Source organism: Chiloscyllium plagiosum, unplaced genomic scaffold (assembly GCF_037043375.1).
Source record: "Chiloscyllium plagiosum isolate Xiang-an unplaced genomic scaffold, Cpla_swu_hap1 HiC_scaffold_6, whole genome shotgun sequence".
NCBI classification, from domain to species: Eukaryota; Metazoa; Chordata; class Chondrichthyes; order Orectolobiformes; family Hemiscylliidae; genus Chiloscyllium; species Chiloscyllium plagiosum.
This window is the reverse complement of record NW_028270144.1, coordinates 65,325,028-65,350,072: the sequence shown is the minus strand read 5'-3', so window position 1 is coordinate 65,350,072 and position 25,045 is coordinate 65,325,028. Positions and strand designations below refer to the sequence as shown.

Here is a 25,045-nt window from a genome sequence, read left to right as displayed (position 1 = left end):
CACGAAAATTGGAGGTGTAGTGGACAGCGAAGAGGGTTACCTCAGATTACAACGGGATCTTGACCAGATGGGCCAATGGGCTGAGAAGTGGTAGATGGAGTTTAATTTAGATAAATGTGAGGTGCTGCATTTTGGAAAAGCAAATCTTAGCAGGACTTATACACTTAATGGTAAGGTCCTAGGGAGTGTTGCTGAACAAAGAGACCTTGGAGTGCAGGTTCATAGCTCCTTGAAAGTGGAGTCGCAGGTAGATAGGATAGTGAAGAAGGCGTTTGGTATGCTTTCCTTTATTGGTCAGAGTATTGAGTATAGGAGTTAGGAGGTCATGTTGCGGCTGTACAGGACATTGGTTAGGCCACTGTTGGAATATTGCATGCAATCCCGATTTTCCTATCGGAAAGATGTTGTGAAACTTGAAAGGGTTCAGAAAAGATTTACAAGGATGTTGCCAGGGTTGGAGGATTTGAGCTATAGGGAGACATTGAAAAACAGGCTGTTTTTCCTGGTGCGTCGGCGGCTGAGGGGTGACCTTATAGAGGTTTACAAAATCATGAGGGATAAATAGACAAAGTCTTTTCCCTGGGGTGGGGGAGTCCAGTACTAGAGGGTGTAGGTTTAGGGTGAGAGAGGAAAGATATAAAAGAGACCTAAAGGCAACTATTTCATGCAGAAAGTGGCACATATATGGAATGAGCTGCCAGAAGAAGTGGTGGAGGCTGGTACAATTGCAACATTTAAAAGGCATCTGGATGTGTGTATGAATGGGAAGGGTTTGGAGGGACATGGTCCAGGTGCTGGCAGGTGGGACTAGATTGGGTTGGGATATCTGGTCAGCATGGACGAGTTGAACCGAAGGGTCTGCTTCCGTGCTGTACATCTCTTTGACTCTATTATGAATGCTGAAATCTAAAATATAACTGTATCTTCTACCCCTTCCCTGGGACCTGGTAGAGGGGAAATTACAACATCATTTTTTGAAATATGTGTTAGATTCATAACCAAGAAACTAGATGAATCCTGATACACGGAATAATTAGTGGTTATCTTTCTATTCCATTTACAGAAACAGAAAGCTTATGTGGGAGTAGATCATTAAGCTCATTGAACCTGCTGAGCTACTAAGTTAGATCATAGTTAGTCATCTCCTTCAATGCCTCTTTCCTGTGCTATCTGCATATCCCTTAATGCCAGCAATATCCATAAATGTCGTCATTTCTGTCTTGAGCATTCTCAATGATTGCACTTCCGCAGCCCCATGTAGTAGAGATTTCCAATGATTCACCTCTGAAGAAATTCCTCCTCATCTCAGCTTTCAATGCCCTGTCACTTTTCCTGAGGGTATATCTTCTGATTCCAGAATCATTAGCCAGGGGAACTATCCAAACTACTTTCACTCTGTCACACTCTGTACAAACTTAATAAGTTTCAGTTTAATCACTCTTCATTCTTCATAACTCTAGGGAATGCAGGGCCAGTCTCCTCATTAGACTATCCCACCACCCCGGGGATTAATCTGGTGAACCTTTTGTCAGTCTCGTTCAATGGCAATTTATTCCTCTTTAAATAACTGGTTCAAAATTGTTCTCAGTACTCCAGTTGAAGTCTCACCAGGCTTTATACAGCTAGAGCATGACCTCATTAATATTAAGCAGAAACCCCCTTGCAATGAAGTTAAACATACCATTTGTCTTCCTAAATAACAATACAAATGCCTTAATATTAACCATAGTTGAAGCTGGAGTCATAAAGATTAAGTTTTAGCTTTCATATTGAAAACTATGAAGTTAGTCATTTAAACCTCCTTGATCAGGAACATTTTAAAATAGTATTTATTTCATATTGTACTTAGCCATATTAATCAAGTGAAAATTTATTTAAACATGTGAAGGCAACACAATAATATTTGGCAAGTAAACTGTGGGATTTCAGCACATTGTAAAATAGAAAAAAATCCTTTGAAAATGATTGATTCTAGCTCCCCAAAATGTGTTTTTTGTAATGATATGTTGCCTTTATCAATCTGCAATTATTTTACCTAAGCTCACCAACACTTTAGAGTTAACTTGTAACTTATATTTGGAATAAGTAGCAACTAACTGCTGCTATACTGACCACTGACGATGTCAACACATGGTTCAGTGAAAACGTTTGTGCATTGGTCATTTGATGCTGTGGTTTCAAAATGCTAATATGCTCACTTTACCAGCTTACCGCCCTTAAATGTATCAAGAAGTTTTGTTTAAGTAGCTTTTAAAAATTGTGGTTCATGCCAGATTTTGCATTTACAATTGTGAATGAGTTTGAGCAGTGACCTATGATGAAAAAAAAACCTTTCAAAAGAAGCACAATTTCCAACTATTTCACCCAAAGTGAAACTGTATTCCTTGTTTTCAAAAACAACAATGGCCTTGATCGTTCAGAATTTCTTTGAGTACCCATGTAGTACCCATCTAATGCAGGTTTAAATAATGCTCTGAACCATCTTTATTAGTTTTGCACAAAGTCAATGATTATGTGTATACAAGTTCAATGGAATTAATATGTAAAACCTCAGTAATCCAAATGGCAACTCAAAATGTAATGACTAACAAAGTCCCTTACTATCATCAAGATATCAAAACTAGTGTATTATCATTAACTCTTTATACCTGCAGTATAATACATCAATGTCAGTGAATAGTTCTTCGGCAACAGAACTTCATATCATTTTTGCACACGTGAACTGTACATATCAATGTACTTTAATCCAGTATACATTATCATGTGTAGACATTGCAAGAGCTGCCACGTGTGCAGTGATAACACTCAGTTTTATTCAGCTTTCCTTTTCCTCATTTTTGGCCCATGAAGTGGTAAAATGATGTTTTGATGTTTGTAATCAACCATCCATGAAAGATAGTAATGTTTCAACCTGTCCAGTTGGGAAAAAGATCAATGAAATGCAGAAGGCCAATTAACCTAACATCTGTAATTGGGGAAGTGTTAGAAGCTATTATTAAAGGTATTATAGCAGGACATATAGATAAGTTAAAGACAATCAGGCAGTCAACATGGTTTTATGAAAGGGAAATTATTTAACCGATTTATTGGGATGCTTTGAGGTGTAACGTGTGGTGGATGCACCATACTCAATTTCTGTGAGACATTTGATTAGGTATTAGCTGGCTAGTACGAAACAGAATAGCCATAAATGTATACTTTTATGGTTGGCATAATGTAATGAGTGAAATGCCACAGGAATCATTGCTGGGGTCATGAATTCTTGCAAATTATATAAATAACTCTTCTGAGGGATGGAAACTTGCATATGCCTTAACTCAGGTAAATTGACTCACTGCATGAGCAAAGGTATGGCAAATCGAGTATATTGTGGATCAGTATCCCATTGTCCATTTTGCCAGAAGGAATCATTGTTTTAGAATTTAAATACTGAGTGCTAGCAATGCTGTGACATGCAGATAGTGCCCTAGTGCATGAATCGTGGGGACAGGAAGTAATTAGGAAATTTAATACACTGAATGTTATCATTTATTGCAAGGGGAATTGAATGCACAGGTGGTGGAGGTAGGGGGGGGGTTGGTTGTTGTGATTTAGTTATGCAGGGTGCTCATACAATTACATGTAGAATACTGTGTAGAGTTTTGTTCTCCTTATTTAAGGAAGGATGTATATGCACTGGATACCGTTCAGAGAATATTTACTAAACTAATCCCTGGAATGACTGGGTTGTCTCTTGAGAAAAGTTTGGACAATAGGCTTATACCTTTTGGAATTTAAAGTAAGAGGTGATTTAACTGAAAGGTATCTGATTCTGAGGGATTTTGAAAGGATATATCAAGAAAAGGGTTGTTCCTCTTGTGGAGCCTCTCAAATTAGTGGTAACTATTTCAAAGTCAGCCATTGCCTATTTAAAATGGATGAGTTTTTTTTCGACACAGGCTCATGATTCTTTGGAACTCTCTTTCTCAAAAGGTGATTGAAGCAGAGTCTTTGAATGTATTTAAGGCAGAGGTGGATAAACTACAGATGAGCAAGGGTGTGAAAGCTTCCTGGAGTACGCAGAAAAGTAATCAGATCAGCCATGATCTTAATAAATGACAGAGCAGGCTCAAGGAGCTGAGTGACCTACTCCTGCTCTTAATTTGTATATTCTTGTAACATGAATCATGAGCTTGAAGAGGTCTTTGACTTCATGTTACTTCATGCCTCTATGCCCAGAGCCTGATGGTACACTCCTCAAGGCCTATTGACATGCTTCTTTCTTTGATCTGTAGCCTTGTTCTGTGAGGAACTAGAAGAGGAATGCATGTCAGGAAAAGGAGTTTGAGAGATGACTGCTCAAATACAACCAAAGAACTTAAGTGAATGTGTGAACATGTAGCATTAAGGATCTTTTTGCTGGCATAGTAGTTAGTGCTTGCCACTTGCTACAATCAATGGATGGCATGGTCAGCACAACAGTATGTAAAGCAATGTAGAAATTGTACTCTTGCAATTTGATGCATCCCTCTAAGTGAGACAATCTTTTTCTCTAGGATTTCTCCCTGCATTACTTCAATGACTGTTGAATTTAGCTATCTCCTTTAGTTAATATTTCTTCTCTTTGAGGAACCATAAATTTAGGTGACCAAAATCCCTTTAAATAATGTTCCTTTCCGGTTGGAAATTCATATTGAATACAGGAATTAGGTGATTCAATAATTGAGATCAGCTTGGGGCTCTATTCATGCAGTCAGTACACATTGCACAGCGACCCTTTTTTTTTGTTGTTCATTCACCAAATGCAGATATCCCTAGCAGGAGTTGCTTATATTGTTCATTCCTTATTGCCCTTCAGCAAGTGAATGTGAGCAGCTGTCAAATGCTGTTGCAGTTATGTGGTAAAGGCATTCACTTACAATTGTTAAGGAGTTCCAGGATTTTGACTGCAGCAAAAATGAATGAATGGTGATTATTTCAATGTTAGGATTGTCTGTAAATTGAAGATGAATGTGCAGATGATGGTATTTAACTGCACTTCCTGCCCTTGTCCCTTTTTTAACTTAGCTTTTTATTAAAATATTTTCTAAAACTTGAGAGCCATGCGATAAAGCAAGATTGTAGAATGAGTAAAGGCATGAGTAAGAGGGAAAACATTGTTTATCGAGAATCTAAGGAACATTATGCACTTAAGTTTGTTTTTGTCTTTATTTCTGTAAAATTAAAACCTCATGATATCTGTCACTTCTAGGTGGATATTTTTTGTCTAAGGTCTAGAACTTCGTTAACACTGCAGTGCGTTTATCTGCACTATTATTTGACTATGTTAAATTTTAAAAATAATCAGGTTTATATGATTAGAGGAAAATGTGCTAAATGTCTAGATTTCAGTTCACCCAGATCTTGAAATAATTAGTACATTGATGGCGTATGCCATTCGAAAGTATTCCTTTAGCTGCTGGGGTCAATTTGAATTCCATGCCCACTTATGAAAATCAGTCCTACAAAATACTGCTCACTTTTTCCATATTAAAGTGCAATTGCAGAATATAACCATTCAATAACCAATCCGAGTAGAAACCTGGATCATTAAATATTATTGCGAAATTATGAATTGGTGAAATGAATACCGTTAAGTGGGAGCTACAAATGAAATGTTAAAGAGCAGCATTCTGCTCTGGAACCATAGATTGTTGGCCCCATTCTAGATTGTAGGGGTCATGGGTTTCATAGGTGATGTCTGAGAAGCCTTGGTGAGTTGCTTCACCATTTGGATAGTACATACTGGTGTATTGATATTGGAGGGAATGAATGATGAATTGGGTGCGAGTCAAGTGGGTGCTTTGAGCTGAATGATGTCAAGCTTAATGTGAATCTGTGCTGTTTCAGGCAGGTGGAAACTGTTCCATCACACTCCTGACCTGTACCTTGTGAGTGGTAGAGAAGCTTTGAGCAGTTAGGAAGTAAATTGCACATTGTAGCCATAATGATTATGTAGCTGGTCCAGTTCAGTTTCCGATCAATGGTGACCTTCAGGATCTAATGTTAGCAGTAGATTTAGCAGTTAGTGATTATGAAGGGGTGATGGTTAGATTCTCCCTTTTTGGAGATTATTGTTCCAATGAGGCGATTGGTAAATGCTAAGATTCAATAGTCAATCAAGGGAAAGTATTTAGATTTTATTTTGTTGGAAATGGTCATTGCCCACTATGTGTGATGCAAATGTCAGTTGTCCTGAACAGTGTCCATATGTTGCTATAAGTTTATCCTGAATCAGCTGATGATAATTGAGCTTAGGAAACAACTGAGAATTCCTGCAGTGATATCTTGGAGCTAGGATGAATGACCTCCAACAGCCAGCTACCACTTTGTTGTGCTAAGTAGAACTCCATCTCGTGCTGTTTTCACCAGTTTGCATTGACTTCAGTTTTGCCAGGCCTCCTTGATGCAACATTTGCTCAGATGCTACCTTGATGTTAATGTTTGGATTAAGGAGTGATAGTTTCTGAAGCCTGGACCAACTGGCCCTAGCTGAATTCAAACTTTGCCTTTGTGGGTTGTTGGTAAGTACCACTTGGAGAGTGTCATTGGCAGTGCTATCAATACTTTTCTGATGATTGAGGGTAGATGAAAGGGCAATAGTTGGTAGCATTGGTTTGTCCTGCTTTTGTGGACATGGCACACCTGAGCAATTTTCCAATTTGTGTGAATGGTGTGTTGTTGTTACATTAGAATAGTTTAGCTAGTCTCACAAGTGGTTCTGAAGCAGGCATTTTCAGGACTAGAGCCAAGATGTTGTCAGGGCCCATCACTGTTGACATATCTAGTACAATCAGCCATATGTTGAGAATTAAACTGGTTAGTTAAATTAATTCTGTGATGGGAATCTTGGAAAGAAGTTGATACAATACTTGAGTGGAGATGGATGCAAAAAGATGGATGCAAATGCTTCAGATGTGTTTTGCATTTGTGCTGGACTTCCCAAACTTAAAGATAACTGCTTGTGGGAGGACCACAAAACTTTGATTGGATCCATTCGTTGAGAGTTCTATAGCAAGCTCCTTCTACAATTGAGCATGCCATACTCCTGTGTTAAATTATGGTCCCTGTTCCAGCTGTCACTTATCTTGACTTCTCCATTAGTTCTTCAAATCTATAGCTTTCCTTTTTAAGATTAATTTTCATTTAATATGTTTTCACCACTATTCATTATGTCCTTCTCTGTCGAGTGACCATTTGGGCCTGGTTCTGTAGATCTCACTATTTTCACCAGATGACCACTTACTTTATGTAATTTCTGTATAAATGATATGTTTTATGACAATCACAATGGTTTCATGATTTTTTTAATGTAAATCTTTTTAATTCCAGTTTTAAAAATATTCGGAATCCATCATCTGCCATAGTGAGATTCGAACCCATGTTGCCAGAGCATTACCTGGTTGTACTAGTCCAGCAATAATACCACTTTATTTCCCCGTGTTATTGTTTATTGTGAGGGGATTAGAATGCAAAAGTATGCTTTACTTATGCAAACATTGATGGAATCTCAACTGAATTACCTTATTTAATGAAAGATATAAATACAATGGAGCAGTGCAGGGAAGGTTGTCTAATGTGGAGGCTGGTACAATTTCAAGATTTAAGAAGCAATTGGATGGGTATATGAATAGGAAGGGTTTGGAGGGATATGGGCTGGGTATTGGCAGGTGGGACTAGATTGGGTTGGGATATCTGATCGGCATGGACGGGTTGGACCGAAAGTTATGTTTCCATGCTGTACATCTCTGTGACTCTATGATGTAGAAAGGTTAGACAGACTAGACTTGTATCCAGTGGATTTCAGATAAGTAAGAGGTGACTTAATTGAAAGGTATAAAATCCTGAGGGGTATTGACCGATGTTAGATATGGAGTACATGTTTCCTCTTATGTAAGAATCTAGAACTAGAGGTCATTGGTTCTAAGTCAGGGTGAGTTGTATGATTTGAAGAAGAACTTGCAGTTTCCTATGGTCACATGTATTTGCTATCCTGTCCTTTTATCTGGTAGAGACCTTGGGATGGAAAGTGCTGTCCAAGCTGCAGAGTTGCTGCAATACATCTTGTACATGTTTCACACTGCTTTTTTGCAGGGAATAAAGGTTGTTGGTATTCAATGGGATTCCAAACCAGCAGGCTGCCTTGTCATGGATGATGTTGTTGGAGCTGGACTGATCCAGGCAGTTGAAGAGTATACCATCACACTCCTGCCTTGCACTTTGTTGTTGGTGGACAGGCTTTGAATTACTCTGAAAAATTCCCAGCCTTGACCTGCTCTTGTAAACACAACATTTACATAGAGTCATATAGCATAGAAACAGACCTTTCAATCCAAATAGTCTATGACAAACAATTTTCCCGCACCAACCTTATCCCACTTGCCTACATTAGGCCCATAACCCTCCAAACCTTTCCTGTGCATATACTTATCCCAAATGTCTTTTTAAATGTTGTGGCTGTACTTGTATTCCTCACGTCCTCTGGCAGTTCGTTTCATGCATGAACCACTCTGTTTAAAAAAAAATTCCCCTTTAGTCCTTTTTAAAACTTTCTCCTCTCACCTTAAAAATATGCCCCCTAATCTTGAAAATCCCCAGCCTACGAAAAGAAACTTGCCATTCACCTTATCTATAGTCCTCATGATTTTATAAAACGGTCCATAAGGTCACCCTCCACCTCCTATGTTCCAGCGTAAAAGGTCCCAGCCTTTCCAGCTGACTTCTACAACTTAAACTGTCCATTCCCAGCAACATCCTGGTAAATCTTTTCTGAACACTCTTCACTTTAATAGTATCCTTAGAAGGGCAACCAGAACTACACATTGTACTCCAGAAGAGGTCTCACCAATGTCCTGTACACCCCAACATGACATTTCAATTCCTATGCTCAAAGTTCTGAGTAATAAAGGCAAGCATGCTAAACGCCGCCTTAACCATTCTGTCTACCTGTGATGCAAATTTCAAAGAATTATGTACTTGAACCCCTAGGTCTCCCTGTTCTATAACGCTACCTAGGGCCCTACCATTTATTGTATAAGTCATGCCCTTGTTTGTTTTACTAACATTCAATACCTCGCATTTTTCCAAATTAAACTTCATCTGCCATTCCTCAGCCCATTGACTCAATTGATCAAGATCTCTTTGTAATCTTTAGATAATCTTCTTTAGTGACAATTATTCCACCAATTTTGGTGTCATCTGTAAACTTACTAACCATGCCTCCTATATTCTCATCCAAATCGTTTATATAAATGACAAACAAAAGTGGACCTAGTAGCAATCCACCTATCACAGGTTTCCAGTCCAAAAAACAACACCCCACCACCATCCTTTGTCTCCAATTATCAAGCCAATTTTGTACTCAATTGACAAGTTCACCCCGAAACCCATGTGATTTAAATTTATTAATCGGCCGACCATGCAGAACCTTGTCAAAGGCTTTACTAAAGTCCATGTAAACAATGTCTACCACACTGCTCTCATCAATCTTTTTGTTTACTTCCTAAAAAACTCAATCAAGTTTGAGAGACATAATTTCCTCACGCAAAACCATACTGACTATCCCTAATCAGTCCTTGCCACTCAAATTTATGGCAATCCTATCTTTCCAGAGTAATTTCCAACAACGTACCACCACCAATGTCAGGCTTTCAGGTCTATAGTTCCCGGTCTTCTCTTAGAACCTTTCTTATCTAAAGGCACAACATTAGCCATCCTCTGGGACCTCACCTGTGGTTAATCGATGATGCACACGTTTCTGCTGGGGCCCCACAATTTCTTCCCTAACCTCCCACAACATCCTGGGATACACATGATTTGGTCCTGGAGACTTAACCACCTTTATCTTTTCTAAGACCTCCAGTTGGTTTATCCTCTTCAGTTTCTGGATAATGGTAACCCCCAGGATATTGATAATGGAAATATTCAGCCATGAAAATGCCACTGAATGTCAGGGAGCAATGATTAAATTTTCTCGTGTTGAGGATTGCCTGGCAGTTGAGTGACTCACATGTTACTTGCTGCTTGTCAGCTCAAGCCTGAATGTTGTCATGCTCCATATGGACATAGACTGCTTCCATATCTGAGGAGTAACAAGTAGTGGTAAACTTTGTGTGATTATCAGTAAACATCCTTTCTAACAGATATAGTTTTGTCTTAGTAATTGTGACCCTCATCCTTACAGATTACAGTGTCCTCTGAAGTTTGTGATTTGTAATCTCACTGATTGTATGTAGTGTGCCCTGGGAAACATCTAACTTCAAGTTAGGTAGATATGAATATGTGGCTTTGATAGTAGTGACACTCTAGTAAAAGGCCTAATTCCTCCAACATGTCTTTCCACACATAGATCAGATGCCAGTAGTCAGGTTATACTCATTACCTACTCTCCTTCCACCTAATCAAGTAGCATATTTTATTCCAAATAGATACTGTGAAGGTTTGAAGAAGAAATTACAAGAGCAGAAAGAAAAAAAAAATCAGGATTTGCTTGTCCAAGCTGTGAAACACTGTTTTATTGGAAGGAGCTTTATCTTTGGAGTGAAGGTATTTTATGCTTTCTTCTGAAATGAAAAATGAAAAGTTTAAAAATCTTTCCTACATCATGTTACAAACTAATTCTTTCCATCAAATAACTAGATGGTGATTAATAGTTGTGATTAAGCCAATGTCTGTTTCAACGTAGATCAATTGTTACAGCTTAAATGAGCATTCATTCTTAAAATCTGTTCATTTGTTTTACACTTATGATGAGTTTAATTATTTTTGTAAGTAAATGTTAGTCATTCAAGTGCCACAAAATGGTAAAAAAAACTCCCATTGAACTAAACTGTCCATAGAATAATATGAAATACAATTTTTAGGAAACTCTTTGATGAATGGAGACCAAAGTTGCATGTTCTCCTGCATTTAACTTTGAAAGAAAAGGCTTTTATAATATTGAGCAACAGCTTTTATATTAACATTGTGTTGACTTGCCATTCATTATTTTATAATTTACTGCCTTTACTTAGCTATTGGTGAAAACCCCCAACTAATTAAAATGTTAAAACTTATTTTGGAAGGAGGTTCCCAATTCAATTATTTTGCCTGCCTTCAGTCATTATTAGTCCCATGCAGCTCTACACAGTTTGGCTATGTTCCAAAGACATCAATGAGCTTCTCTGATCGTGGGGGTACAGATCAGCATTTTTCCCAGTTGTACATAATGATACTAAAGTGTCAAAATAAGTTATAAATTTAGCATCAACCAGTATTTGAAAGTGTCAACTTCACTCTATTTTTTGTTATGATCATCAAGATTATGATGCATGCTTAGTATAAAATGAATCCATTTGAGGCTACATAAATGCCCATGCATACATACAAAGGACATACGATAGAAAAAGTCTTGATTCTTCATCTAATCTATAGCAACAATGTTTTATGCATTACATCGACTCCGTAGATATCATGTAGTCTACTCAGGGAGACCAAAAAAAAATCAAAAACCCAGATATTTTCCCCCCATTATTTAGCTTTGGAAAATTTCTCTCCATTCTCTCCAGGAGATTGAAACCAGTCCAGGAGACTGCTGACAATGACTTGATGAGCTAAATTAGCTATACCATAGGTGAAATTTACAGAAAATAACAAATGCTGGACATCACAGTGCCATTTGACAGCATCCATGGAGAGAGCGCAAGCTAACGTTTTGAGATGCTCTCTCTCAATGGGTGCAGTCTGACCTACTGTGATCTCCAGCATTTATTGTTTTCCGTACAGATTCCAGCATCTGCAGTAGTTTGTTCCTACATGAAATTTACAGATGCAGCTTTTCTTTGTAGGCTAGTTAGTTTTACAGCGAGGAATTTGAAAGGAATTTGAATAAGAGAAGTGACTGCCCTAAAATAATTTTTGAGCTGGAATATAATTGTATAGTCACAAATAATATTTGAATTCAATCAAATTTTCAACAAAAAACTTGGTAAATATAAATTTAAATTTTAGAATAGTCATTAAACTTCATGTGTAATCTAATATTACATTTAATAGGTATAATTGCAATATTTATTTAATCACATTTTAACATTGTAATCCCATTTTCGGGCACCGTTTGAAATTATTTTTGTTTTATTCACAGGCATCTGAATTTCTGCCGAGCACATGGTCACCATCTTTGAGTCCCTTACAAGCTCCCATCAGCATGAAAAAATATGAAACACACCTAGTGGCCTGCCAGATTGCAGTGCCAAACACTGCAATCTATGGATGTACTGTTATCAATTATTATAAGAAGCTCTTAGATTTAGACAATCTCCAAGATTGTTCTCCCAGCTCAATGCTATCTGATAGTCCTTTCAATACTGTTGATCAATCCAGTGCCATGATCAAGAGCTCCACAAGCTTGTTGTCAGGTAACGCTCAGTCCTTCACCGAGTTAAATGATGCTAACCGATTATCGAATCCTTGGCAACAGGATTTTGCCCTTGTTTTATCCTCTGGTGACTGTGTTGCAGTTGAAGATCTTTCAACAGCAGACACTAGAAGGGTTCTTTCAAAGTACAGCCCCTCCTACCATGCAGCAGAAAAATGCCAGAATAGAAAATGTAATACAAGTACTTTGTTGCATTTTCCTACTTCAGATTTTCAAAGTAGTGATATCAATCGATATAGCCCACCTGCAATGGTGAGTCTCCCATTGCCTAATGATGATTGTATGCATCAATATTGTCATACAATCTTTGAGTTACAGAAAGACTGCGTCAACTCGAGCTTTAATAAGCAAAGGTATTGTCTGCAAAACTCTGGAGACTCTTTGTCAAATGGCAAAGATTGTGATGAGAACCAGTCTATTGATAAATCTTATAATTTATCAGAGGACAGCATGGATCACATTGATCCCATGTTGTGGGATGACTTGCTGTTTTCTGAAAGTCTCGATGAATTTATAGCAAAGGTAGAAGCTAATCAGCAGAGATGCGATGAAGAAGTTACTGTTGACAATTCCATATATTCCTGCAGTTTGAAAAAATTGAAAACTGATAACCTTCTGAATAGAACTCGAGGGCAAAGTCCAAGATGCAAGGAAGTGTGTACAAATTCTACTAACTGTAATTTAAAAAGACCTAGGGAATTTGGAACCGAAGAAAGCCCTTGTGTTGACTCAAAGAATCCAAAGGGTCTTCTAAATAGAGTTGTAGATGTCTTCAAAAATGATATCACACGCAAGGAGAACTCTCTAACAACTGCACCACCAGTGCTACCAGTTGATGGCTCTATTCCCAATGATACGTGCCCTCCCACTCAGAATGCAGTTCTGCAGATTTACAGTACATTTATGAACCCAGTAAACGTAGGCAATTGTAGCACCAAATGTGTTCGAACATGTGAACCAAAGCTGCACAACCTTGAGAAGGAGCCACTGGACGAATACTCAAAGTTTCTGTCTGAGCGTAAAGCTACAGAAGTTAACAAGCTGGCAGATTCCTTTTACATTGCAAATGAATCTGATTTACTGAATAATATTGGTTTACAAACTCATTTGCCTTCTGGAAAACAAATACTAAAAATGAAGAAAAGCATTGACCATGAGTTTCAAGATTCAATGTGCATTAAAGGACACTACATGGGTAAATGTGATATTAAACCTGTAAGCATATCTCAATTGTCATCTGGTTCTACCTTCTATAAAAACACCTCTTTCCAGAATATGTCAACTCACTGTACTGAGCAAGAATACAATGTTTCTGGTGATCTCTTCAATGATACAGGAAGCGATAAAGATGAACCATCAACTTGTCTCAGAACAAACCTATCCATTTTATCGAAATCATTCTATAAGATTAATGATAAGCTCAATGAGCAGCAGTGTAGTATTTTGCTGTGTAGTTCAGATGCAGCTGTGAAAATCCAAAATAATAATGATCCTCCAGAGAGTGATGTACCAAACGTGTCTGAACATGACTTTTCAGATTCACAGGACTTTGTTCCATTTTCTCAGTCTACACCAGTTTCAAGATTGCGAAGTTTAAAATCCTTCAGAGGAAGAGAAATTATACCTCTCAAAATGTCACCCTGTGTTGGGCCAAGTCCAAGGTCAACTGGTTTCAGACAAAGGCAAAATGGTCATCTTAAACACCAATTGTCTCAAATGCAAAAAGTGTCTCAGTGGCAATTTGGGAGCAATCCTGCCTCGGTTTCATTAAATTCCTCTTTGTTAAGCAACAGTCCAATTAGCACGTCTTATGACAGTGACTCTGATGAATGGATTCCACCTTCAACAGCTAAAACTCGAGTATTGACGTCTCATTTATCCTGTGTTTCTAAAATAAACAAATCGCAAGGTGTTAAACTATTTAGACACATGTCATATGCCAATGCTGCTATAGAAACTGCTGATTTGAAAGCTGCAATAATGGGCAACAAAGAGAATGAAAGTGACAACCACTGCAGGGGCAACCTATACATGAAAAGGCCGCCTGCTGGAAAGCATACCGCACCATCGTTACAGAATAAAGTATTCAACTCAACAAAGGTTCTTCCAAACAAAGCAGAAATGTTTGGGCCACTTATTTCTAGTGAACCTCAGATTCATAAAGGTTTAAAAGTGAATGACTGCTCCCCAGCTGCTTTTCATTCATTTTATATGAAGAGTGAGGCACCAAGTTGTTGCTCACCAGAACTATTTTAAACAAATACAGATATTTTTGAAGATAGGCAAGTCGCTTGACAAAAATTTCTTGTCAGGGTAAAACAAAGAACTACAATGTTTTTCTTTTAGTAAGGCACAATGAATTATTTTGTACCTTTTGTAATACAAATGAAGGATGGGAATTTCTCTATGTTCTTCGATCATCCCCACCCCCCCACATAACTGTGGCAGAAGAGTAGTAAAGTGTCTGATAACCAACCAAGCAGGGCTGTGATTTCAGATCAGTCTGTGAATTCTTTATATTAAAAGCGAATACTTGAAAAGGAATTTTTCACAAGCTTTTTTTAAAAAAAGCTGTCTGTCTCTTTTAGTAGTGTTTCTTGATTCCCTTCCAAATTGTTTGGAATTCGTTGGTTTGAAATAGGGTGATTTTTTTTTTGTCAGATCTTGATATCTGAGGCTTGGAACTGTGAATGATAACTTGCATTTATATTGTGCCTTTATTGTTTCAATATTCCCGAACAGCATTGTTAAACTCAGTTTGACCCTGAGCCACATAACAAGATGTTAGGGCAAATGCACAAAAGCTTTGTCAAAGTTAATTTTAAGGTGGACTGTAAAGGAAGAGAGGGGAATGAAAGCCAGAGCTCAGACACTTGGTATCTGTAGGTGTGGTCATTAATGGTGACAAATTTAAAAGGCTAATACACAAGGTCCTTTTTGGAAAGAGCATTTGCTGAGGAGACTACAGGATAGGGAAGGATGAGACCATGAAGGGATTTGTAAACAGGGATGAGAATTTTATCAAAGCATTAAAACTTAATCTGGAAGAGTGCAGTAGTATGCATGTGGGCACATTTAACAAAAAAACATGCAAAAAACAGAGCATGACATTTTTGTGCGGCAATCTATTAACACCACTGCCATGGAATTCTGTACATATGGTTTAGCTAATGGGTGTTGGGTTTTTTTTAGGCAGACTGTCCTCTAGAACATCCAACTACCAAGATGAAATTCAAATGGTACATAAGAGCTTCATAAATTAATTTCCAATTTAGAACATCTTAGTCAGCCAGATAGATAAAGAATTGAGTCTTTTGAGAGCTGTTAAGTGACAAGTAATATTTACGGATGTAAGTTTGCTCGCTGAGCTGGAAGAATCATCTTCAGACAATTCATCACCATACTAGGCAACATCATCAGTGAGCCTCCAGTGAAGCACTGGTGGTCTGGCCCACTTTTTGTTTGTGTTTAGGTTTCCTTGGATTGGTGATGCCAATTCCTATTCTTTTTCTCAAGGAGTGGTAAATGAGATCCAAGTCAATGTGTTTGTTGATAGAGTTCCAGTTGGAATGCCATGCTTCTCTGAATTCTTGCACATGTCTCTGTTTTGGTTTGTACTAGGATGGATGTGTTGTCCCAGTTGAAGTGAGAGTGGGTCATGTCTTTCTGTGGCTAGTTGATGTTCATGTATCCTGGTGGCTCATTTTCTGCCTATTTGTCCAATGTAGTCTTTGTTACAGTTCTTGCAATGATCCACTCTCACTAGTATCTTTACGTACAGATGAGGAAGGACACCACTTTGACTGGGACAATACATCCGTCCTAGTACAAGCCAAACAGAGACACATGCAAGAATTCCTAGAACCATGGCATTCCAATTCGAACTCTATCAACAAACACATTGACTTGGATCCCATTTACCACCCTCTGAGAAAAAGAACAGGAAATGACGGCACTGCAGGAAATGGCATTACTAGCCCAAGAAAACCTAAACAATAAATAAAAAGTGGGCCGTACCACCAGTGCTTCATCCAGAGGCTCATTGATGATGTTAACCTAGAATGGTGACGAAATGTCTGAAAACAAACCTTCCAGCTCAGCTCGCAAACTTACATCCAGAACCTTAACCCAAACTACAAGTCTTTTCGAAACTCACCATGTAATATTTGCATCAGGCAGTGGACCAAGTGATTCTAATTAATTCCTGGCCTCTTTAGTTTGTTCCAAAACAGTAGCCTCCACCATTTAGAAGGACAAGAGCGGTGAATGCTTAGAAAATCAACATTTGCAAATCATCCACCAGTATGACTTTGATGCATGTTATTAGTTCTTCATGATCACTACATCAAAATCCTGAAAACCCTGCCTAACTAACAGAACTGGGACTACAGAGGTGCAGTAAATGGGCCGAGCTTCTCACGGTCAAAAGAAGTGGTAATAAATACCAGTCTTAGCCAATTATTTCCATGTTACAAATTTTTTTCCACTTGAAAATTAGGATGATGACATGATGTACAGAACTCTAGGGTGGCACGGTGGCTCAGCAGTTAGCACTGCTGCCTCACAGCGCCAGGGACTTGAGTTCGATTCTGGCCTCTGGGTCTGTGTAGAGTTTGCGCATTCTCCCAGTGTCTGCATAGGTTTCTTCCGGGTGCTCCGGTTTCTAGGGCGGCACAGTGGCTCAGTGGTTAGCACTGCTGCTCCACAGCACCAGGGGCCTGGGTTCGATTCCTGCCCGTCTGTGTGGAGTTTGTACATTCTCCCTGTGTCTGTGTGGGGTTTCCTCCCACAATCCAAAGATGTGCAGGTCAGGTGAATTGGCCATGCTAAATTGCCCAGTGTTAGGTGTGTTAGTCAGGAGTAAATATAAGGTAGGGGAATGGGATTTGGTGGGTATCTCTTCGGAGGGGCGGTGTGGACTTGTTGGGCCGAAGGGCCTGTTTCCACACTGTAGAGAATCTAATCTAATCAAAAAAACTCAAAGTTCTATCAGTAATACTGAAACTAACTTGAGTTTGAGTGTAATTTATTGTTGTCACATGTATCATGATGCACAGTGTTGTAGAATTAGTGTTCTTCAAATTATGTTTAAATATTTCCAATAAGGTAGTAGCAGAAACCTATCATTCAGTTTAAAGAATACAAAGATACGAGATCTGGTATGTGAGTCACATAATTGCCACTTAATTGGTAGTTTTATATCACAAAAAAGGAATTAAAGGCAGAACAATCTGGTATCAACTTTACAACACTCAAAGCTTAATAGTCAAGTACCGACCTTGCAAAGATGATCTTCAGTTCAAATTATAGCTCTTGCAGCTAATACACATCTTCATATTTTGGATAGAACAGGAAAAGAATTGTAGGACTGCAAGGAATGGATTACTTTTACAGAACTCCAACATGGATCTTTAAAATACAGTTGGTTTTGCTGAAACACATGTTTCTTCAACACAAATTGGCTTTAGTGTGATTGAAGAATTTAGACCATTATCTGTAGAATATGAACTTTCCTTCCTGGTATTGGTTGTAACGTGATTCCGGCCCCATTTGGTGAATGGTGTGGCTGTTGCACAATTTTCTTATAATGCAAGATCACACAAGAACAGAACTATCGTGTTATAATGAAGGGAAAAAATGAGAGACCACCCGGGACCTCCTGTTTCCAAGACAGGTGCCTTAACCAACTAAGCCACAGTGCTGCGAAACTCCTGTATGGACAATACAGGCTCAATGGCCATCACCCATGCTGTAATCTTAGACCATAAAACAAAGGATCAGAAGCAGGCCATTCAACCTATCAAGTCTGCTCTGCAATTCAGTGAGATCATGATTAACCTGATAACCCTCAACTTCACTCTCCTGCTAACCTTTACCTAATAACCCTTGATTCTTATACTGATTAAAAACTTGGCTGTTTCAACCTTGAGTATATTTAATGACCCAGCCTTAGCAGTCCTCTACAGAATTTCACAAATTCACTATCTTCAGGAATAAGTTCCTCCTCACTACTATCTTATGTGTCACTACTAATTTTGAAATCATGCTCTCTCGTCCTAGGTATTGCCACTGGGAGAAACAATCTCGGCTTCTAGCCTGTCAATCCCTTCAGAATCTGGTGCGTGTCAACAAGATTGTCTGCCACTTTTGTAAATTCCAGTAAATACTGGCCCAACTCACTTAACCTCCCTTCATAAAGTGTTCTGTCCATACTTCGTATCAGCCTAGTGAATCTTCCTTGGAAAATTCTATTCTTTGATATGGTTCGCAATATTCCATCTGTAGTCTGACTCGTACCTTATACGACATTCCATTTACCTTTCCTATTACCTGCTGAACTTAGATGCCGACTTTTTGAGATTCATGCAAACTTAATTATAGTACTTTCAATTTCCTCAAGTCACGATTTATTGTAAATAATTGTGACCCTGCCTTGATCCCCATAACACTCAACAAGTTACAGGATGCCATCCTGAAAATGCCCCACTTATCCCTTATTTACAGGCAGCACAGTGGTTAGCACTGTTGCCTCACAGTGCCAGAGACTCAGACTTGATTCTAGCCTCAGGTGACCATTGGTGTGGAGTCTACACATTCTCTCTACATCTGCATGGCTTTCCTCCGGGTGCTTCAGTTTTCTCCCACAGTCCAAACATACATTCCTGACAAAGAGCTTATGCTCAAAATGTCGATTCACCTGCTCCTTGGATGCTATAATCTTGTGCTTTTCCAGTACCACACGTTTTGACTCTGATCTCCAGTATGTGCAATCGTCACTTTCTCCCAGTCCAAAGATATACAGGTTGGGTGGATTGGCTATGCTAAATTGCCCATAGGGTCCAGGCATATGTACATTTGGCAGAATACCTATGTGAAATGTAGGGTGACAGGCATAGGATTGGGTGGGTGGATCTGAATGGGTCACCCTTCAGAAGGGTGGAAGGGACTTGATGAGCCGAAAGACCAGTTCCACGATGTAGGGATTCTGTGATTCTATGCCAACTGTTTTCAATAAATTAGACAATCCTCTATTCATGCTAATAGAGGCATAGAGATGTACAGCATGGAAACAGACCCTTCGGACTAACCCGTCCAGGCCGACCACATATCCCAACCCAATCTAGTCCCACCTGCCAGCACCTGGCCCATATACCTCCAAACCCTTCCCATTCATATACCCACCCAAATGCCTCTTAAATGTTGCAATTATAGCAGCCTCCATCACATCATCTGGCAGCTCATTCAATACACGTACCACCCTCTGCGTGAAAAGGTTGCCCCTTAGGTCTCTTTTATATCTTTCCCCTCTCACCCTAAACCTATGCCCTCTAGTTCTGGACTCCCCAACCCCAGGGAAAAGACTTTGCCTATTTATCCTATCCATGCCCCTCATAATTTTGTAAACCTCTATCACGTCACCCCTCAGCCTCCGACGCACCAGCTTGTTCAGCCTCTCCCTGTAGCTCAGATCCTCCAACCCTGGCAACATCCTTGTAAATCTTTTCTGAACCCTTTCAAAGTTTCACAACGTCTTTCCGATAGGAAGGAGACCAGAATTGCATGCAATATTCCAACAGTGGCCTAACCAATGACCTGTACAGCCGCAACATGACCTCCCAACTCCTGTACTCAATACTCTGACCAATAAAGGAAAGCATACCAAACGCCTTCTTCACTATCCTATCTACCTGCGGCTCCACGTTCAAGGAGCTATGAACATGCACTCCAAGGTCTCTTTGTTCAGCAACACTTCTTAGGACCTTACCATTAAGTGTATAAGTACTGCTAAGATTTGCTTTCCCAAAATGCAGCACCTCACATTTATCTGAATTAAACTCAGCCTATTGGCCCATCTGGTCAAGATCCTGTTGTAATCTGAGGTAACCCTCTTCACTGTCCACTACACCTCCAATTTTCGTGTCATCTGCAAACTTACTAACTGTACCTCTTATGCTCGCATCCAAATCATTTATGTAAACGACAAAAGGTAGAGGGCCCGGCCCCGATCCTTGTGGCACTCCAGTGGTCACAGGCCTCCAGTCAGAGAAACAACCCTCCACCACCACCCTATGTCTTCTACCTTTGAGCCAGTTCTGTATCCAAAGGGCTAGTTCTCCCTGTATTCCATGAGATCTAACCTTGCTAATCAGTCACCCTCGGACAACCTTGTCGAACGCCTTACTGAAGTCCATATAGATCACATCTACTGCTCTGCCCTCATCAATCTTTGTTACTTCATCAAAAAACTCAATCACGTTTGTGAGACATAATTTCCCATGCACAAAGCCATGTTGACTATCCCAAATCAGTCCTTGTCTGGTGGGCGGCACGGTGGCTAGCACTGCTGCCTCACAGCGCCAGAGACCTGGGTTCAATTCCCGCCTCAGGCAACTGACTGTGCAAACTCCACACATTCTCCCCGTGTCTGCGTGGGTTTCCTCTGGATGCTCCGGTTTCATCCCACAGTCTAAAAGATGTGCAGGTCAGGTGAATTGGCTATGCTAAATTGCCCGTAGTGTTAGGTAAGGGGTAAATTTAGGGGTATGGGTGGGTTGCGCTTCGGCGGGGCGGTGTGGACTTGTTTGGCCGAAGGGCCTGTTTCCACATTGTAAGTAATCTAATCTTTCCAAATACATGTACATCCTGTCCCTCAGGATTTCCTCCAACAACATGCCCACCACCAAGGTCAGGCTCACTGGTCTATAGCTCCCTGGCTTGTCCTTACCACCTTTAAGTAGTGGCACCACGTTTGCCAACCTCCAGTCTTCCAGCATCTCACCTGGGACTTTTGATGAACAAATATCTCAGCAAGAAGCCCAGCAATCACTTCTCTAGCTTCCCACAGAGTTCTCAGGTACACCTGATCAGGTCCTGGGGATTTATTCACCTTTAACCGTTTCAAGACATCCAGCAATTCCTCCTCTATAATTTGGACATTTTGCAAGATGTCATCATCTATTTCCCTACAGTCTAGATCTTCCATATGCTTTTCCACAGTACATACTCATGCAAAATATTCATTTAGTATCTCCCCCATTTCCTGGGGCTCCAAACAAAGGCCGCCTCCCTAGTTACCCTTTTGTCCTTAATATATTTGTAAAACCCCTTTGGATTCTCCTTAATTCTATTTGCCAAAGCTATCTCATGTCCCCGTTTTGCCCTCCTGATTTCCCTTTTAAGTATACTTCTACTTTCTTTATACTCTACGGATTCACTCGATCTATTCTGTCTGTAGCTGACGTATGCTTCCTTTTTCTTAACCAAACCCTCAATTTCTTTAGTCATCCAGCATTCCCTATACCTACCAGCCTTCCCTTTCACCCTGACGCAAATATACTTTCTCTGGATTCTTGTTATCTCATTTCTGAAGGCTTCCCATTTTCCAGCCGTCCCTTTACTTGCGAACATCTGCCTCCAATCAGCTTTTGAAAGTTCTTGCCTAATTCCGTCAAAATTGGCCTTTCTCCAATTTGGAACTTCAACTTTTAGATCTGGTCTATCCTTTTCTATCACTGTTTTAAAACGAATAGAATTATGGTCACTGGCCTCAAAGTGCTCCCCCACTGACACCTCAGTCACCTGCCCTGCCTTATTTCCCAAGAGAGAATTGTAAGGGATAGGATTTATGAACATCTGGATAGGAATAATGTGATCAAGGATAGTCAGCATGGTTTTGTGAAGGGCAGGTCGTGCCTCACAAACCTTATTGAATTCTTTGAGAAGGTGACTAAAGGAGGTGGACGAGGGGAAAGCAGTAGATGTGGTGTATATGGATTTTAGTAAGGCGTTTGATAAGGTTCCCCATGGTAGACTACTGCAAAACATATGGAGGTATGGCATTGAGGGTGAGTTGGAGGTTTGGATTAGGAGTTGGCTGGCTGGAAGAAGATAGAGGGTAAAGGTTCATCTTGGAGTGCCGTCACTAGCGGTGTTCCGCAAGGATCTGTTTTGGGACCATTGCTGTTTGTCATTTTTATAAATGACCTGGAGGAGGGGTTAGAAGGTTGGGTGAGTAAGTTTGCGGATGATACGAAAGTCAGAGGAGTTGTAGACAGTGAGGAAGGATGTGGCAGGTTACAGCGGGATATAGATAAGTTGCAGAACTGGGCAGAAAGGTGGCAAATGGAGTTCAATGTAGCTAAGTGTGAGGTGATTCACTTTGGTAAGAGTAATAAAAAGATGGGGTACTGGGCTAACGGTCGGATACTTGGTAGTGTGGATGAGCAGAGGGATCTTGGTGTCCATGTACACAAATCTTTGAAAGTTGCCACCCAGGTAAATAGTTTCTCAATTTCCCTCTGACTATTGGGACGTCTATAATACAATCCCAATAAGGTGATCATCCCTTTCTTATTTCTCAGTTCCACCCAAATAACTTCCCTGGATGTATTTCCAGGAATATCCTCCCTTAGCACAGCTATAATGCTATCCCTTATCAAAAATGCCACTCCCCCTCCTCTTTTGCCTCCCTTTCTATCCTTCCTGTAGCATTTGTATCCTGGAACATTCAGCTGTCAGTCCTGCCCATTCCTGAGCCATGTTTCCGTAATTGCTATGATATCCCAGTCCCATGTTCCTAACCATGCCCTGAGTTCATCTGCCTTCCCTGTTAGGCCCCTTGCATTGAAATAAATGCAGTTTAATTTATTAGTCCTACCTTGTCCCTGCCTGCCCTAACTGTTTGACTCACCTCTGTTCTCAGCTGTACCCGTCTCAGATTGATCTCTTTCCTCACTATCTCCCTCGGTCCCACCCACCCCCACCTTACTAGTTTAAATCCTCCCAAGCAGTTCTAGCAAATTTCCCTACTAGTATATTAGTCCCCTTCCAATTTAGGTGCAATCCATCCTTCTTGTACAGGTCATTTCTACCCCAAAAGAGATTCCAATGATCCAAAAATGTGAATCCTTCTCCCTTACACCAGGTCCTCAGCCATACATTCATCTGCTCTATCCTCCTATTCCTGCCCTCACTAGCTCGTAGCACTGGGAGTAATCCAGATATTACTACCCTTGAGGACCTCCTTTTTAAAATTCTACCTAACTCTCTAATCTCCCTTCAGAGTCTCAATCTTTTCCCTTCCAATGTCGTTGGTTCCAATGTGGAACATGACCTCCTGCTGGCCCCTCTCCCCCGTGAGAACATTCTGCACCCTCTCCAAGCCATCCTTGATCTTGGCACCAGGGAAACAACACGCCATTCTGCTTTTTCTCTGCTGGCCACAGAAACGTCTGTCTGTACCTCGGACTACAGAATCCCCTAACACAATTGATCTCTTGGAAGCCGACGTACTCCTCAATACCAGAAACTTGGCTGTTCGTGCTATGTTCCCCTGAGAATCCATCACCCCCTATATTTTCCAAAACAGCATACCTGTTTGAAATGGGTATATCCACAAAAGACTCCTGCACTAGCTGCCTACCTCTCTTATCTTTCCTGGAGTTAACCCATCTATGTGACTGAGACTTTCTCCCCTTTCTATAACTGCCATCCATCACATACTGTTGCAAATTCCTCATCGCTTCTATTTGTCTCTCCAACAGATCCACTTAATCTGATAAGATTTGCATCCAACAGCATTTATGGCAGATATAATCCGCAGTAACCATTAAACTCTCTTTAAACTCCCATATCTGACAAGTAGTACATATCACTGCAAAGACCATTTTTGCTCCTTCATAATCTACAGACCCAGAAAATAACACTGTCTTATTCCTCTACAAACACTGCCCCAGGTTAAAATATAAGCCATAGCTATTAATTTTAGTTTAATCAAGAGACTTATCTCCAAAAACATATAGGTTAAAAACAATGATTGCAGATGCTGGAAACCAGATTCTGGATCAGTGGTGCTGGAAGAGCACAGCTCGTCGGATGCTGCCTGAATTGCTGTGCTCTTCCAGCACCATTGATCCAGAATCCAAGAACATATCATCAAGAAAGAATCCACTGTACCCACTACTGCGGCCTTTCTCTTGGACAGACTTAAAACAATTAACTTATCTGATTCTGTGCTGTGATACTGGCTTCAAACTTTTAACTGAAGTAGTCTTGTAGTATATCAAACGTGTTCTAAATATATTAAATCCTCTGCTTCCCCTTTATCTCTCCTGCTTGTTACCACCTTAAAGAATCCCAATAAATTTGTCATACAAGATTTCCCCCTCATTCAGCCATATTGACTCTGCTATTACATCCTTTTTAAACAGACTAACATTTAATTTCCCAATAAAAGACATGAAGTACTCCTTGCTACCTATTTTATGACTCAATTTTCAAAATAAACATGTTACTTTGGCAGTTTTTCAATCTAATTCCAGGATTCCTGGAAGATTACTATCAGTGCAACGACTATCGTTGCAGCTACTTCCTTCAATAACCTAGGATGCATCCCATTATAGAGTTATAGAGACGTACAGCATGGAAACAGATCTTTTCGTCCAACTCGTCTATGCTAACCTAATCTAGTCCCATTTGCCAGCACTTAGCCCACATCCCTCTAAGTCCTTCCTATTCGTATACCCATCAGGATACCTTTTAAATATCATAATTGTGCCAGCCTCCACCACTTATTCTGGCAATTCATTCCTTACACACCACCCTTACACACAC

The 25,045-nt window shown here is 39.9% G+C and overlaps 1 protein-coding gene across 1 annotated transcript in view; it reads left to right on the top strand.

Moving 5' to 3' along the window:
• Positions 1 to 15,235, top strand: part of ddias (DNA damage-induced apoptosis suppressor) — a 51,548-nt gene extending 36,313 nt beyond the window's left edge. Inside the window, exons 7-8 of the mRNA XM_087988068.1 lie at positions 10,446 to 10,563; positions 12,140 to 15,235. Coding sequence (XP_087844194.1) covers positions 10,446 to 10,563; positions 12,140 to 14,689 — 2,668 coding nt within the window. The 3' untranslated portion in view covers positions 14,690 to 15,235. The remainder of the gene's footprint in view (positions 1 to 10,445; positions 10,564 to 12,139) is intronic.
• The last annotated feature ends 9,810 nt before the right edge of the window (positions 15,236 to 25,045 follow it).